The 15,778-nt window shown below is 48.5% G+C and overlaps 1 protein-coding gene across 1 annotated transcript in view; it reads left to right on the forward strand.

Annotated features, from left to right (window-relative positions):
* Positions 1–408: 408 nt before the first annotated feature.
* LOC119111583 (synaptic vesicular amine transporter-like) overlaps positions 409–15,778 on the forward strand; it is a 33,977-nt gene continuing 18,607 nt past the window's right edge. The window contains exons 1-3 of the mRNA XM_037235393.1: positions 409–516; positions 2,334–2,478; positions 7,129–7,212. Coding sequence (XP_037091288.1) covers positions 409–516; positions 2,334–2,478; positions 7,129–7,212 — 337 coding nt within the window. The remainder of the gene's footprint in view (positions 517–2,333; positions 2,479–7,128; positions 7,213–15,778) is intronic.

Genomic DNA, 15,778 nt, shown 5'->3' on the forward strand with positions numbered 1-15,778 from the left:
CAGCCCGGCAGTGCAGTCGAAGCCGGAGGCACTCAGGAACGCTCCCCTTGAGACCGCGCCCAGCGCGCCGTACGATTCACTCCAATCTGTCGGCCGGTGGCGGCAGCCGGCCGCCACCGCCGCCGTCAACAGGGCGCCACTTCGCGACGGGGGATCTCGGCCGGCCTCCGCCACCGCGTCTTGAAAGGCGTGCGCGCGGCCCGCTGTTGCGGGCGTGGCGACCGGAGATAGCCGGTCTGACGGGCAAACAAGAGCGATGTGAGCCGTGTGTGCGGCTGGGCGGCCGCGATAGCCGGCCTCCGCAGCCGTTCAGTCTGATGACCAGGCCGTGCCGGGCCCACGATACGGCCGGCGGCAGGGCGCCGCACTCGACGCCGCCGCAGCCGGCCGCGCGGACGTCACCAGGCGATGGCGGCGGCCGAGCAGGCCGAACAGGCCCAGGCCTCGCCGCCGCGCGAGCTCGTCACTGCGCTCGTGTACGTGTCGCTGCTGCTGGACAACATCCTGCTGTCGGCCGTCGGTGAGTGACGTCGGGCCGCCACCACGCGCGCCGCGTCCTCCGACGGTCCCCGGACGCGTCCGGTCCCGCTCCTGCACCGGTCCCGTTCCCGTCCGGTCCCGCTCCTGCACTCGGCCATGCTTGACTTGTAACCGGAGGACGTAGTGCTCTGGAAAATCCGTTGCCAGGGATGGCTGAACAGCGCAGGGTCGCTGTTCAGTTTGGCAAACCATTCTGAAGCTATAAAAGTGTGTCGTAATGTTACAGAACAGCTGGATGACTTGACAAACGGCGAAACGATCACAATGGAAACCTGACAAGTGTACTCAATTGCACATGTTCCGCTAATGTTTGGAAGCTCTAGACCATACTAAGCTCGTCATATTTATGGTTAACATCTTTCCGCACCGTCGATTTTTATGTTCCAACGCACGCAACAGTAGAAATATCAAATTCAGGTCGTAACTCGGCCAATCTGCGTGTTGCATTCAACCGTAAAGGCATGGAACATTAACAATTTGTCACTTCCATGAGGTCTTTGACTAAGAGAGCTAGAAACACCAAGTTCATAGGGTGGGTTAGCCTGTGTATGAACTCACGTGTGTCAAAATTTAAGTTTCCCAGATCATGATCTTTGGGCCAAATAAGGTCACAACAAGCTTCAACTTCAGATTGGGGTTAAAATGACCCCAAACCTGCTCATGCAACTGCCTTGAAAGTTATTCAGATGCCTACAGCTATGCAAAGTTTGGCGTGTCCACGGCGCACCGTCTGAAAATTATTCTGTAAAAACATCGGGGCTAAAATTGATCCCCACCCAGGCGTACTAAATTTGGTTCGGAAACAACCTGAAACACACCCAGTGCTGTGCTCACAGCAAATGCAGGCAGATGAAATGATAGCAATTCGCCGAAAATGCGTATATTTTTCGCAGCTGGTCTCCAATCCTCTATTCAAGACCCAATGCAGCTCATTTTTACTTAATCTATAACACCTTGATTATCAAAAACACTTCTCTACATACCGACTCTGTCCAGACTCCATTCAGATGGATCCACATGTCGGGTTCCTACGTCGACCCTGACAAGCATCCTTCTCCATTTTTCTCTCCAACTGAAATCAAATTTCATAGAGCGGGGACTGCTTTGCCTTTTATAAAATGACACAGGCTGGACTTGATTCATTTTTGGGGGGAATGCGTACTGTAAATAGGCCCGTGTTTAATCAGTGTTACGGTCATCATACAAATCTGCCACAGTGATGGCCATTTTGAATCATGATGCTTCCAGCCAGAAGTCGTTTGCGACACCTTTGTCACCCACCCGTGTCACGCATATCAGCTGTGTATACTCCTCACCCTTATGCCAGAAGCGCCTCTATGACATGTTTTAGATCAAAACGTACTGTTCTTCTGACGCGGCCTGTCGTCACCTCTGGACCATGCCACGCAGTGCCCATCATCCCTGCCTACCTGTCTGAAACGGGCGGCGGCGGTGGCGGCGGTGGCGGCGGCGGCGGCGGCGGCGCGGCGCGGCGGCGGGCGGACGCGGCGCACACGGCGCAAACGCTGCTCTTCACGCACATCTTCAGCAACCTGTCGCGCACCGCCGACGGCCGTGTGCTGCTTCACAGCCGCACCTCGGTCTTGCCCGCCTACTTCCCCCGGCGACAGGAGCCGCCGGTGGCGGGGGAGGCCGACCAGACCCCGCCCCAGCTGCCGGCCCCGGCCCCGACCCCGCCCCTGACCCCGGCCTTGACCCTGACCCTGCCGTCGGCGAGCGCGGCCGGCGCCGGCGAGCACGGCGCCGCCTCCCAACCGCCGCTCTCCGGTGAGGCGGACAACAGGATCGGCGTGCTGCTTTCCTCCAAGGCGTTCGTCCAGCTGTTGGCCAACGTGGTGGTGGGCACCGTCGTCGGCAGGCTGGGCTTCAGGCTACCGCTCGTGTGCGGCGTCGGCGTGCTGGCCCTCTCTGCCTTCCGTAAGTGGCGCTCTCCGCACTCTGCTGGCACGTTCTCTTATTTCTGGGCTGCCGCCGCCCTGCTCGTGCCTCGCGCCTGTTTGGCATTACCGCTCCTTACTTGAACCGATTTAGTCGCACGAATTATTTCTTCGATTGTCGGCGTGGTCGAGCGCCCCGTTAGGTATAATTTGCAATGCCGCGAAAATATCGCTTGCCAAGTGGTCGGAACTGGAATGTTTTTACCCCAGCCAGTTAGCTAAAAAGAATTATTGTATTTGCTTGCAATAACTTAACACTTCAGTTTTCCGCAACTTTTCACCCTTAACGTAATAGGTTTTCGATGTTTTTACAATTTTTCACTAACTCCACTTTTCCATAAACGTCAAAGCTTTTTCCGTTAACTTCATAGCTTTTTCCCATAGCTTACTCAGTTATTCCCATAACTTTATGGTCACTATGGGACCTGCTGATGATGTATGGCTCTCCATGTACCAGAAATATGATACCTTAGATGGGAATGCAGCCCACTTGCCGCTGTGCCTCGAACCCGCTGCGTCTGCCGCTTGCTGTGCACCGATTGCGTCCTCCCTTCCCCGGAGTAGCCCTTCCCTGTCCCGCAAGTGGTCCTGGAAGTAAGTGTCCCGTAAGAGCTGTCGTTGCGGCTGGACAGCTGCCGGTGGTCGTGACATTTATCCGCAGCTTCGATACCGTGCTGACGCTACTCTGCAGTAAGCTGACTGATGAAACGTGCTTGTACAGAGCTTCATTACGGCCGCGGGCCAAGCTAGATGCTGGGCAAAGTTTAATGCTTAGTGGCCCGGTCCGTCTCACTCCCGCCTGGACCTCATGTGTTTGCTATTTAAGTCCAATATCTTTATTACCTCTTATGCCACATGCAGTTTGGAAAAAAGGAAAAGCATAATTCTAAGAAGCGTTGAGAAAATTCCAGGGTTTTGCGTGTAAGCGATCTGATCAAACTCGATTTTTGTGCATCATCACGCTGCAAGGCTGAACAACATGGCGAAATTGTAATCTGAACCAAATGTACACTCTTCGCGACATTAGCATGTTTAAACGTAAATTTACGAGCTGAAAGCAGGTGCTCAGAGCGGGCCGAAGCCGGGTCCGGATCTGCACGGCACGACGTTGCTGCGGAACGGGGCTAAACATTTGACACCTAGTAGAGGCCAGGCGATCGTGCTGACCAAGGTGCGTGTCAATGTGTGTGGCCGATCATGCGCGGGGCTGCGCGAACTGTGGACCCGCCCGCTTTGGGCGCTGTTGAAAACTGACGTCATATTGGCAACCCAAGTAAATCGATCTGCATCCGAAATGGTTGCCTGTGAGGCCGACTTGATTGACATCACACAAAAAATCCGCAAATTAGCAAGAATTCATCGCTTTCTTCGGCTGAAACTGCCAGACCCAACAAGTTTATTTTCAGGCAGTGCGGCTGATGCATCAGCACTCTAGAAGTGGATATCAGTGAGCCTCTTTTGCCTGCTTATATGCCTCCGGCGAAATACTGAATTTCCTATGCATCGACCCAGCTCATTTGTTGGAGTTGCCAAAGATGTCTCTGAAGTTTGATACCATTAACATAGTGATTGTTGGTAGCCCTAACGTCTGTCATGACCTCGCTCGGCCCTCACCGCACGAGGCGCCTAACCGGTAATGTTACTGTTTCATCTGTCACGCAGCAGATAACTACAGGGCTTGTGACCCCTTCTTCTACACCGTATTTCCGGGTATGTCAATGAATGCCTAATTAGAAGGGATTACCAGAAAAGTTGTTGACTGACGAAAACACCGACGTATCAAGGACAAGGCAAAAATTTTGGCAGAATCAATGCCCGAAGCAATACTAAAATTCGCAACGCATAACCACGCAATGTTTACACGTACATAATTGATATGAAAGAATGAGGAGTGCGGCGCGACTAAAAGATTCGCCAGCCAGCATGTCTCTGCAATCATTTTTTTGTTATTTCCATTGCCTAAAATCAGCAAAAAAAAAATATCGAACGCCGCCCATGCTACGCCCCCACCGCCACAAGCCTGATGCAATCCAAAGCGATCAGAAACCTTCCCATCTTAATGTGGCGCAGCTGGCCTTGGCCGCCGCCGTTTCGCCGGCGGCGCAGCGGCTGGCGGCTTCCAATTTTGGGCGGTGGCAGCGGCGCGTGTTGACCGTGGCCGGCGAGCCGTGCTGTTGACACGCCGTTGGAAAACAGCCCGCGCGGCGCGACGCCCCGGGCGCTGTCCCGGCAGATTGCCGTCAGTCAGCCGAGAGGCTGAGGCGAAAACTGATACGCCTAGTTCCGTACCGTAGTGCGGATGAGAGACGGCTAAGAGCGTGCAGCACACGTGTCGACAGTTATTACGAAGATTATTTGCCAAATAAATGGTGTAGTTTTTCTATTGAAAAGCGACTTTTAGAGCTGTTGAAGACCTTTACAAACATCTTTCAGAGGCAATGTGCCAAGTTTGTGGTAAAAAGCATTTTGTAGTGTGCTTTGAGTTAGGTTTTGAACCATTGCCGTTGCTCAGCCCCACAACCATCTTTTTTGCGAAACTAGCCAGGAAAACTGTGAGGAAACATCATATTTGTCCAACTTCAATATTGCATTGTTGAGATAGCGAAGAACTATGTTAGCATATGTGCCCAAAGAAGAGGTCAGAGTGATCTACTTTGGTGTTTTCTATCCTCAGAAATTTGTTTGACCATTTGAGGGGGGGGGGGGGGGGGCAGCACGCGCACACGCATAAGACACGGCGCTATCGATTGCAATTGAATTTTTTCGATTCGGCCAGCCGGGACTGAGCGTGAAATCCGCCCCTGGCAGTCAATGGTGTGCCACTGGAAGGCCCGGTCAATGACGGGCTAAAGGCAATTTTGTTGGCTTGTGTCATGTCCTCCCAAAAAACCATCTAAATAGCTTGTAGCATTGCCCAACACTTTGAAGCAAAATTAATGCTTTCTGACTTATCCTCTTCAAGTTACACAGGATAATTCAGAACTTAAGTTTTTGAGAAAGATGGTTATGGCTAGCTTTGACATTTGAGACCTTTTTGCAAATATTCCGTAAACAGAAACTATAGATACTTGCATCATCAACATTGTGCTTGAGTTTGCCCTCCATTCATGGGCTTTACTGTGGGCCTGTTTGGCTCTCTCCTAAACTCGCTGTCATGAACTCCTTTTTATGTTCAATGACAAACTTTTAAGGCGGAGAGGAGGCGTGGAGATGGGATCTCCTCTTTGAAACCACTTTCGTCGATACCTTCATGCGTTTCCACAAAAAGAACTGGCTATCCAACCGTCCCTGACCTTTCAACCCAGTATTCCATCGACGGTATATTGACGATTCCTTTCTGTTGTTTCGGTACAGGTTCCATATTGATAAATTTCTCAGTTTTCTTAAAGGGACTGTTTTAGATTTAGAGAGATTAAAGCAGCCATCGGAAGTCGCTCTCAGCAATGCCAGAAATGATCGTCTGAACAATTGTTTTTCATTGTCGTGATCGCCGCATGGCTTGTGAATGGCAAGGTTTGAATGACGTTATCATGACTTTATGAATGTCAAGATGCCTTCGAAATACCGCCCCGAAAATATTCTCCCCATTTCGCGGGCGTCTAGCTCAAAAGCTAGATGGGCTTAGATACTAGGAGAGCACGATTGTGAACAGCACCATAAGGTCTCCAAGATGGCTAGTTCAGTTAAAAAATCCCATATAAATGTGGAACACTCCCTTTTAAGAAGAAATTATGAGGTGACGTTTACGAAGGAGTAGGAGGATTAAAATTAGCTTCTTGGCTTTCCTTGATGTGCGAGTTCGAAAGCTTCAGGGCAAAATTAAAACCGCTGTCTAAAGAAAGCCTGCGTTCACTGGTCTTGGATGGATATTTTCATCATTCAGTTCTGACGCTTTCAAGCCATGTGACATGAAAACTTTTTACCAAATTTTTCGCTCAATTCCAACTATAACCTCTTCTGTTCCAGGCTTCATCAGCTCATATTATTCTGTCCAGGAAATAGCTTCCAGCTTCCAATTATGAATACTTTAAATAAAGCACTTCTCGGGTGCAAAGTATTTAAAAGCACCCGCTGTTCACTAAGCCCTAGGGTTACTAAATGTGTAGGATCTCCCTATTTTGGATTTGGAAATCAGTCGACACAAATGAAAAACGAGCTTACAAACCACGGTTTACTGGACCTACTGGGCGCAAATTTCCTTGTTATTATAATCTTAGGTGCCAAATTTCTAAATTGCTATCAAAAATTTAGTCAGGAGCAAATTACCAGGTGCCGAAAATTTTGTTCAGAGGTGACGCACCGTAAGGCTGCAATGCGCGCACCTCGCGTCTGTTGTGAAAAAGGACGACGAAACTCTCAGCCGGGGGCCAGAATCGAACCCAGCGTAGGACGCGGCACCGGAAGCGGACGGTCCCCCAACTACATCACGCCGTTCCCCCGCAAACTGAGGCGAGGGGCAACCGCCGGACATGTGAGCTCCTCCCGGCAAGCTCCAAGGCATTCCGCGTGTCTGTTTCATTAATGGGGCAGCCCGCTCTGTGTTCAGGACGGGCACGGGACAGTGTTTCAGCAGGCGGTGTCGGCCACTGACGAGTGCGGCGCATCACATGCCTCACCCTTGACGCTGCAGTGTTCGCCGTGGCATCCGGCGCCTCATCTCTACTGGTGGCCAGGGCAGTACACGGCGTGGGGTCGTCCTGCATAGCCATAGCAGGTAATGCACTAAGAGCCCATTACGCAACCGTACCTACTTGTACGTATTGTCCCTTGTGTCTCGTACACAGCCGAGCTATGACAATGCAATCTGGGTGATCCTTCATGTAGCCCTTTCAGTCCATCAGTCATGTTAAGAATATTTCTGCATAACCACCATGAATATTACGCCAGCGATCATCTCACATAGCCGTGGTAGGTCGTGTCCTGGGGTCCTGAGGTCAGCTTGCAGGGCAAAGACAGGCAATGCCTAAAAATTGTTTGAAATCTACATACGGTATCTTTGATGGCTTGATGTCCCGAAAAAAAGAAAACGAGTCTTCCTGCACGTTGAGTTATAGCACGTACATTGGTGCGGCTCGGCTACGGTAATGTGGTTAAGATCACAAACATGCATGCCACTCATCCCCGCTCGCTATGGGCGTGTGACTGTTGATATGCTTAGTCAAAATCCACCATGCTGCCACGTCTACTATGAAATTATAATGGTTTCTGTCAAAAGACCTTACAGATGGCGGGAAGGGAAAGTTCGGCTCAAGATCCAGAGCTCACCGATATCGTCTGGCGACTTTCAAAACAGACTGATCTTTTAGCATTGTTAAGAATTCATCAGCTAGTGTCTTCTCGTGATTTATTTCGAGTGTACTTGCAAAGAAGGTGTTGGGTTCAAACTCTGAACTCGGGGTTAAGACTCTGAACCCAACACCACCTGCACAGTGGGCGTTCTGGGCTTCAGAACACTTGCTTAGTACAACTTGCTGAGCCCATCCTAAAGCTTCCACTCAGATTGTGACATTCTAGTTCACCAGATGGCTTTGACCCTGCCTTTTCGACAGACAGGACCGCGCAGGGTTGTGGGTGCCGCACAATGCTGCGGCCCCGGGGCAGGGTGACCCTCCCCTGGCCAGGCTTCAGCTGAGCTTTCCACGTCACGCAGGCCAAACAATGCCCGCGTCCAGGAGCTCGTATCCATCGCCGTTTGACCACGAGGTCAGAATCTGATGCGTCTATCACGGAGGCCGCAAATTACCTTATGTCTATTTGTTTATTTGTTTATTTTTCTTTTATCGCCAATAGCGCTGCGCTCCAACAACAGGCGATGCCATTTAAATAAAATGCAGTAAATACACAACACACAGTAGGATGAGCATTATTCAGGGATAACATCTCAGAGCTAAGTAAAGCTGCTACAGAGTTTAAGCATACTGAACTCTAAAATGCCAAAACTGTGATGAAAAATATCCGTGCTAGTGTTGCTCGCTAAGAAAGTGCTCCTAATGCTTGGCGGTCTGAAAAAACGGACCGCTCGGTACTCTTTGCAAACGAGCGCGAGGTGCAGCGAGCAGAGTTTGAGTGCGGGTCGACTGAAGCAGCACAAGCAAGGGGAAGCAGCTTAGCAACAGTTGAGAGCCCAGTTTACCTTAGAAGATGTTCCTCAGAAAGAGTAACCCGTGCAGCAATCTTCGTGCTGCTGGGATGGGATTTTGAAATGAAGCGGAAAGCTGTCATAAAAAGAAGCTGTTTTCCCGGAGAATGTGTGAGTAAGTAACCAAATAAGAAACTTGTGCTGCACTCAACCAACCCACACTGTGTGGGGATTGGTCGCCCACGCCCAAATCACGCTGCAATATTCTGAAACTGATCGCACGTTTGTAAAAATACGCAGTCATCACAGCGCTTCAGATGAATTCTAATCAACTGGTACCGGCTTGGAAGGACAGAATAAAGAGGCCAAGTGCTCGATTGCCACGACTGACTACGTCAAATATGTGCAGCGAAGATTAGTTTGGTATCCAGCGTTGCGTGAAGGTCCCTAATTTTAAACGCATGTTCAAGCTCAGTTCTATTCATATGTTACATGTTCTGGATGGGAGCACGCCTGAGGGTCATCGTGAAAGTTTTACATTGTTTAGGGGTTAAGGGTCGGCCCTCACCTGACTGACCACGCTACCAGATAATCGGGATCATTCTGCAGCAGCAGTCCGTCAGCCGGGGGCGTAATTTTGTGGACTTTTTCACGTCATCGGCATACAAAAGACGGTCGGATTAACAGTAAAAAAGAGGGAACCAAGAGTGATCCTTCCGGGACGTCGGAGGTCGCCAGTTTATAATCGGAAGTTTTCTCCGTTGACGTTAACCCTCTGAAGTCTGTTGGACAGATACGAGATCAACCTTAAGTTGCATCAATACTTCGACTTGTGGTTCAGGAGCCCGTCATTGACGCTCTGAAAAAGCAGTCGAATAATCAGTGTAAATGACATCCGTCTGGTATCTCACCGACATGGCCTCCGGGCCAATTTCACGTAAACACAAAAGTTAGCGCCGTACGAACGCTTAGGAATAAAACCATGCTGATGATGATGGCATAACACCGGGGATACTTGGCGGAACAACTTGTCATGTGCAATTCCTTCCAGTATCTTTCCGAAGAGAGGAAGTAGGGATATATATATATATATATATATATATATAATCTTCTGTAATTTGCCGGCTCCTGCCTATCTCCTTTCTTAAAACTTGATACGACTTTTGCCTGCTTCCGCCTAGCCGGGAAGACATCTGAGCTTACCGAGAGGTCACAAATCTTGGTGAGCAGAGCGACTAACTCATCAGCGCACTCGGTGAATTTGCGGGGACTGATATTGTTAGTCCGCAGGCCTTGCTGGGACCGACCACAGAAATTGCGAATCGCACGGCTGCCTCAGAAACTCAGTTGGCTCAGTGACTCGACTGGGCACCATGGCGCATCTGGAGGGAGATGCACACGGATATAACTAAATTTTAGAGCGAAGGCGTCATTCAACGCGGCGGCGCGAGCCATGTTATCCAACACGAGAGTCTGCTTAGAGTTATACGAGGCTGGTAATATGCATGACTTCTTCGGGACATATTTAAACAACCAGTACAGCTTAGGCTTGGTCCTAAGATCTTTGGTGACTTTATATAAATTTTGAGGATACTTTGGACACGGACTTAAAATTGTGTCTCCTGTCCGCAACCTCAGCCGCGGTCACTACGCCGGAGTTTTCTCGGCAGACGTCGGAAAGCTGCCTCATTCAGCCAGAGTGTATCTCGCACCGCGCCGCCTAACAGGGGGTCAGTCGGCGCCGGAGGATCACCATGGGGACGTGGTCGGCGATGTCCATCTCAAGCGGTGTGTAGAAGGTGTCCACTGCTTGGCCCAGCCCCCACTGGATCCGGGTGAGGCTTCGGCGCAGACCGCCGAAGTCAGCCCTCTTGTAGTAGCACGCAGTGTGCCGATGTACCACAGGCGGACTGCTTACCGGCACATTGAGAGTGAAAATGAGTGGGACGCTTTCCGCAGGTCGAGAACGACGCCGCCGGCCGCCGGTGTCCAGTGTATTTCAGGCGGGTTTGAAATCTCCGATGGCGAGGGTTCTGAAATTCATTTGCGATTGTCAATTGCGATTGCGGACGAGATCATGTGAATGGTAAGTACACAATGCCTTTGCTTACTAAGGATGTCCCAGGCATTGAAGTTGGAATTGTCAGACCTTAGCCTTCAGAGCTTAAAGGAGCATGTGAAGCAAACACGAGCTGTCAATGAACACTGAAAAAGGGTCATTCATGGATACAATCATAAACAGCTTGCTGTACTTGGCATTGGGAGCAGGGTCCTTTTATACGGATGATTATTGAAAGTAGGTTTCTGTTACATGAATTCATACAGGCTAGCTGCTGTCTTATGACAGTGATGCACAAGATGTATGCATCTGTGTTATCCAAATGATGTCCATTTTAGATAATAATAATTGCGCAATGCTAAGCTATTTTGTTGGCATTTATTGTACATCATAATGTTTTCAACCAGGGCAGGCGATGATACTACCCATATCTCACTTTGAAAGTGCCTGGAATGCAACTTGCATACATATATAATGCATAGTATTCATAACAAGTATTGTGACAGCCACCCAAATTTCTCAACTCGAACCTACTTTGATGTTCTTGCAAAGGAAGCTCCTTGACCAGGCAGTTTTGCCTGATCTTCCGGTTTTGGCATGCCCACCCAAGACTTCTTGCCTGAAAGGCTGGAACCCTCACTATTACTTGCTCACACTCAAGTTTTATGCGCTGTTATGCCTTCTGCAGCTGTTGCATGCTGTTTAGGCTTCCTTTTTCAGCAATTTGTCTTTCAATAAGTAGCGATCCTAAGTTCGGTTTTACAATCTACGGCACAAATGCTTGCGTTAGTTACACTACCAAATCCACCAAGGGCTTATCAAAATTAAGCTCTGTGGTACATTTGTTCTTGGCTTTGAGAAACCCATTCAATATTTTTTGCGTATATTTGCGTCGTAGATTGTACATTGTCTGTGTATTTTTTTAGTGTCGTCATTGTAATTGTATATTTTGCGTTGAGAAACTGGATTATACGATTATACGCAAAAATGTGCAATTTACGCCAAAAACCTACGAATTTCACATATCACACAACCAAAGTGGGCCATGCCAGAAGTTGGGCCGCAATGCTCTATGAAGAATATCAAAACTTCCTGATCATAGGAAATGTCTTGCTTGTTGCAGTTGACATGATGACTTGTCATTGATGATAATGATTGATGTTTGATAACCTGATTTCCTGGCTAATTAGTTTACCGTGCTGGCACAACTCGTAGAATGTCTGTACTAGCCTGTGATATAAACTAATGGCTTCTTCTTTTTACGAAGCTTAAACGATATGAAAATCCCGTGTCATGTTTGCAATGCCAGTTTGTCGAAAAAAAACTATAAAAAACTTTGACAGCCTCGTCGCATCTTAAATTGAAGGCATCTTTCGTTTCTTGGGATAAGTGATGTGAGATATGTGATATAGTTTCGACGCAATCAAAAGCCAGTCAAAAATTACGCGTCAGCAGCGGCCATTCGCTTGCTGGCGACAGTGGCGCTGCATGGTGGTCAAATGACGCAAATGGAAACTTGCACAAATAGTAGCAATCACAAATCAATCGAGATTTGTTTTCACATGAACGATGTGCAGGAAAAATAGGTTAGTGCTTCCCACACATTTTTTATCAAGCAATGCTGCGCAGCTGTGGAATTTGGGTTCCACGACAGCGCTGCAGCAAAAACTCCTACCGACAGAAGTGATACCACATAACTTCCGCTGTCAATACTTAAATACGGCATTAGAGCTACGCTACAGCACATATGCTGCAGAAGATTAAACTCGTCAATACTTCTCCTGCAAATTGTTACGCAGTCATTGCTTTCACACGACATTTTTCTGGTGCGAAAACGTCTATGCGGAATTAGTGCTTCACGAGAAAAGTTTCACGTCAAGAACTTACACTCGCCATTGCCTTTACCGCAAACGTTTTGAAGCCATTCTTTATACACGGCACTACTTCTGCTGCAAAGATTTAAACACATTACTGTTACAGCAGACTTGTGGTCAAGTATTTGCTGTAGACATAATAGCTATGTGTTTTGCATGCCAAGTTTTGTCGTGTAGTATCGATGTCGTATTAAGTCTTGGCAGTAGAGTTAATGTCGCGTATGAGTAAAATCTGCACGAGTTTTGCAGCCGAAGTTATGTCGCGTATATCTGATCAGTTTTGCCATGCATCAACGTCGTGACACTCCTGCCGGTAGGACTTCTTGCCGAAGCGCCGATGTCGTGGCACCATTTCGTATGTAACAAAGACGATGGAAACGTCTGCTGCAAAACACAAATCTATCTCGGTGCCGTAAATAGCATCCCAGATTGCCTAAGTGTCACATAAATTCAGGACGGGCTAATTATGCGACAACGAGTCATGCATACGTTGGTGTTCACCAAGCTTCGATGCGGGATTTCGCAGGTAAATATTGTTAAACTACGTTTGCAATGCAATTAATCGTTGTGCTTCTGCGTGGGAAAGCTTAGAATATATATTGCCGAAAAGGTGTTGGTGAAATTAAAGGTTCTGGCTTCAAGTTATGTACTTTGGACCACTTCATGCTTCACGTTTTTAACGTCACTTGTTCTTTCTACCCAGTCATGTGTAACCTTGCGTTTACGTGCCCCTGGTAGTTCCAGATATTGAACTCCAAAATAAAGTAAACGTCGGAAAACTGTTGTTTTCTTCCTACTAGGAGCTCCCATTTACAAAGCGCTAGTCCCGACCCTCGCCCCCGCCTTTCAGAACAGACGCGAATTATCATGTATGCGTCAAAAACATAAAATATACATGATTGTCTTGAATTAACCCGAAAAGCGCCACTCTTTGAAAGCTGTCCTGACTCCAAAATTTCCACGCTGTGTTGAAAGGCGCGCACCATTTATTGATGTCATTGGCTTAGCACTGAGAGGAAAAGACAGTGAGACCAGGTTGTCTGACTATCTGTGAATTGCACATTTGATGTAGGAAGAAAGTTCGGTATTATGGATTTTAAGTTCCTCTGTTAACGATATCAAACAATCGTAGGTGACTACGTCAAAGCTCGCCTTTTCCATTTGTGCTCCTTGGATTCCCACCCAGCTGGGTCGAGCAAGACCATCGCCTTTGATCTCTGGAATTGAGCACGGCGCGTACGACATTCACCGCCCTGACCAGGCCCTACTGAAACCCCAAGGAAACTGGTGACACGTGATAACGTGCACAGTCTTCTCAATGTGTACTGCCGCACGGCGTGTTAGGTGCTCTGCGTAGTCCCTGATATGGTAAGGATCAGTGGTCTCGTCTTGCCTACTCTAGCATCATCAAATGGCGGTTATCATTGCCGCCATTGGCTTTTTGGCGTTGTCCTTCCCCTCCCCCCTCCCCCCCTGTGACTCGACGGCTTTGAGCCGCTGTTTCCCAGCCTCCGGTGGCGGAGTCGACGGGTTTAATTCTCATCGGCGCTCGTTATTTGTCTGTGGCTGGGATGGCCTGCAGTCTGCGACTGCGGACGCTCAAGATCAGATAAGGTCAGGAGGTAGGGATGAGAGACGAGTATAAATGTGCCGTAGGACTGGAATTTCGTGATGGGATGGTGGGTCAGGGCTCACACAACAAACAAGGTTTGGTGTAATTTCGAACCCCAGAAAACCATGCAATCAAAATGTTCCGACTATAACTGCATAATGATAAAGTAATCCCACTGAAAATGTGATACATGATCGGCATGCCCATTACTCGCATGACGTGCTCGTTGAAACATGCTTGATATACACAAATATGCCGGTAGGCACGGCGCGTCTTTCTCTTCATATCCTCAGCTACCGTGGTTGTCAAGCAATGCGCAAATGTACGAATATTTTGTTCATAATTTGCATTGATGGTTGACTCTGTTAACCTGACCATGGAGTCATGGAACACTGTGCCGAGAACAGCCCCGCCTTGCCGTGATGTCCCCAGTGACCCGTCTTTGGTGGTCTCCACGCTAAGCTGCTGCCATCCCGCCAGACAATACCCACGAGACATCGTTTCTTGTCGCATGACGTCAGCTATTTATGAAGCCTCCTACCGGGTATGTCTGCTCTCGAACAGCTTTTCATGTTAAAGCGTCGGTCGTAACATGCCCCGCATATGATGGGTTTTCATAGCTGTCACTGCCCTGCTGATTTTGCTTTGTTGGGCGCATGCTCTTGATTCCGACACATGGCCATAACTGTCAAGTGAGGTTCACGACCTAGGCAATCACGGTCTGGAATGCTGGCACCGCGCTGGCCCTGTCATCAGTGAATGATGACCCCGAGCGAGCACCATCATCTGACCCTAGCGTCTCCGCTTGTCCACATGGTACAACAACCGGCAAAGAAACGAAATGAAAGTTCTTGCTCGTCTTTTGCCGTCGAATTTCATGCATTTTAGCCCCGTGGTTTGTAGACGAAGAATATATATCTAGAACTGGATGAGCAAGACCTGATATGCATGGTAGCTAACAGCCAAATCCAAAGAATACCAATGCTGGTTTCTAGTTTATTAAAGCAATTGTGTTCTGTGAATAGTATCTGGTTTACGAAGCTTATTATTGGTGTTCGTATAAGTGATATAGCAAGATTTATTCGCTGAAAATAGATAGATATCTTGGAAAATATTGCATTAGTTATGCCGACTAGTTAAAGAGAGTGCTCGGCACTTGTGTGGGAGCCGTATTGAAGGCCGTTGTACTGATAGCCATTTTGAAGGCCATTGTATCGATAGCCATTTGGAAGAACATTCGGTTGCAATCACAGCCTCGCCTTTCTTAAGCCCTAAACCCTCTAATTTCTGGGCTGGACGACCGCGAATTTGTGCATGTTATTTAGTGGTGACTATTTTAAGGTCACCCAGGCTTGCATAACGCCATAAAAACGTCACTCAAATACTGCCATCCCACTATCTATGCGGCGTTCATGGTTAAGACAAATATGATTCTCAAGTTATTCGTTCGGGCGTACGTGAGTGATTTCTGGAACCAGAGGTCTTTACTGCCCCTCAAACAATGTGATGCATTCAGTGCTAGCTTTAGACACCGATCACGTTCTGTGCCACATAATTCAGGAAGTTGGTAGTCGTACTAGTTATTACGGAAATAAGACTTGTGACCGAATAACCAAGAACTGACTCCTGGTGTCGGGTTTCGGAAACAGCAAGAGC

The sequence above is a fragment of the Pollicipes pollicipes genome, unplaced genomic scaffold (genome assembly GCF_011947565.3).
Source record: "Pollicipes pollicipes isolate AB1234 unplaced genomic scaffold, Ppol_2.1 Scaffold_7261;HRSCAF=8764_pilon_pilon_pilon, whole genome shotgun sequence".
Lineage (NCBI taxonomy): Eukaryota > Metazoa > Arthropoda > Thecostraca > Pollicipedomorpha > Pollicipedidae > Pollicipes > Pollicipes pollicipes.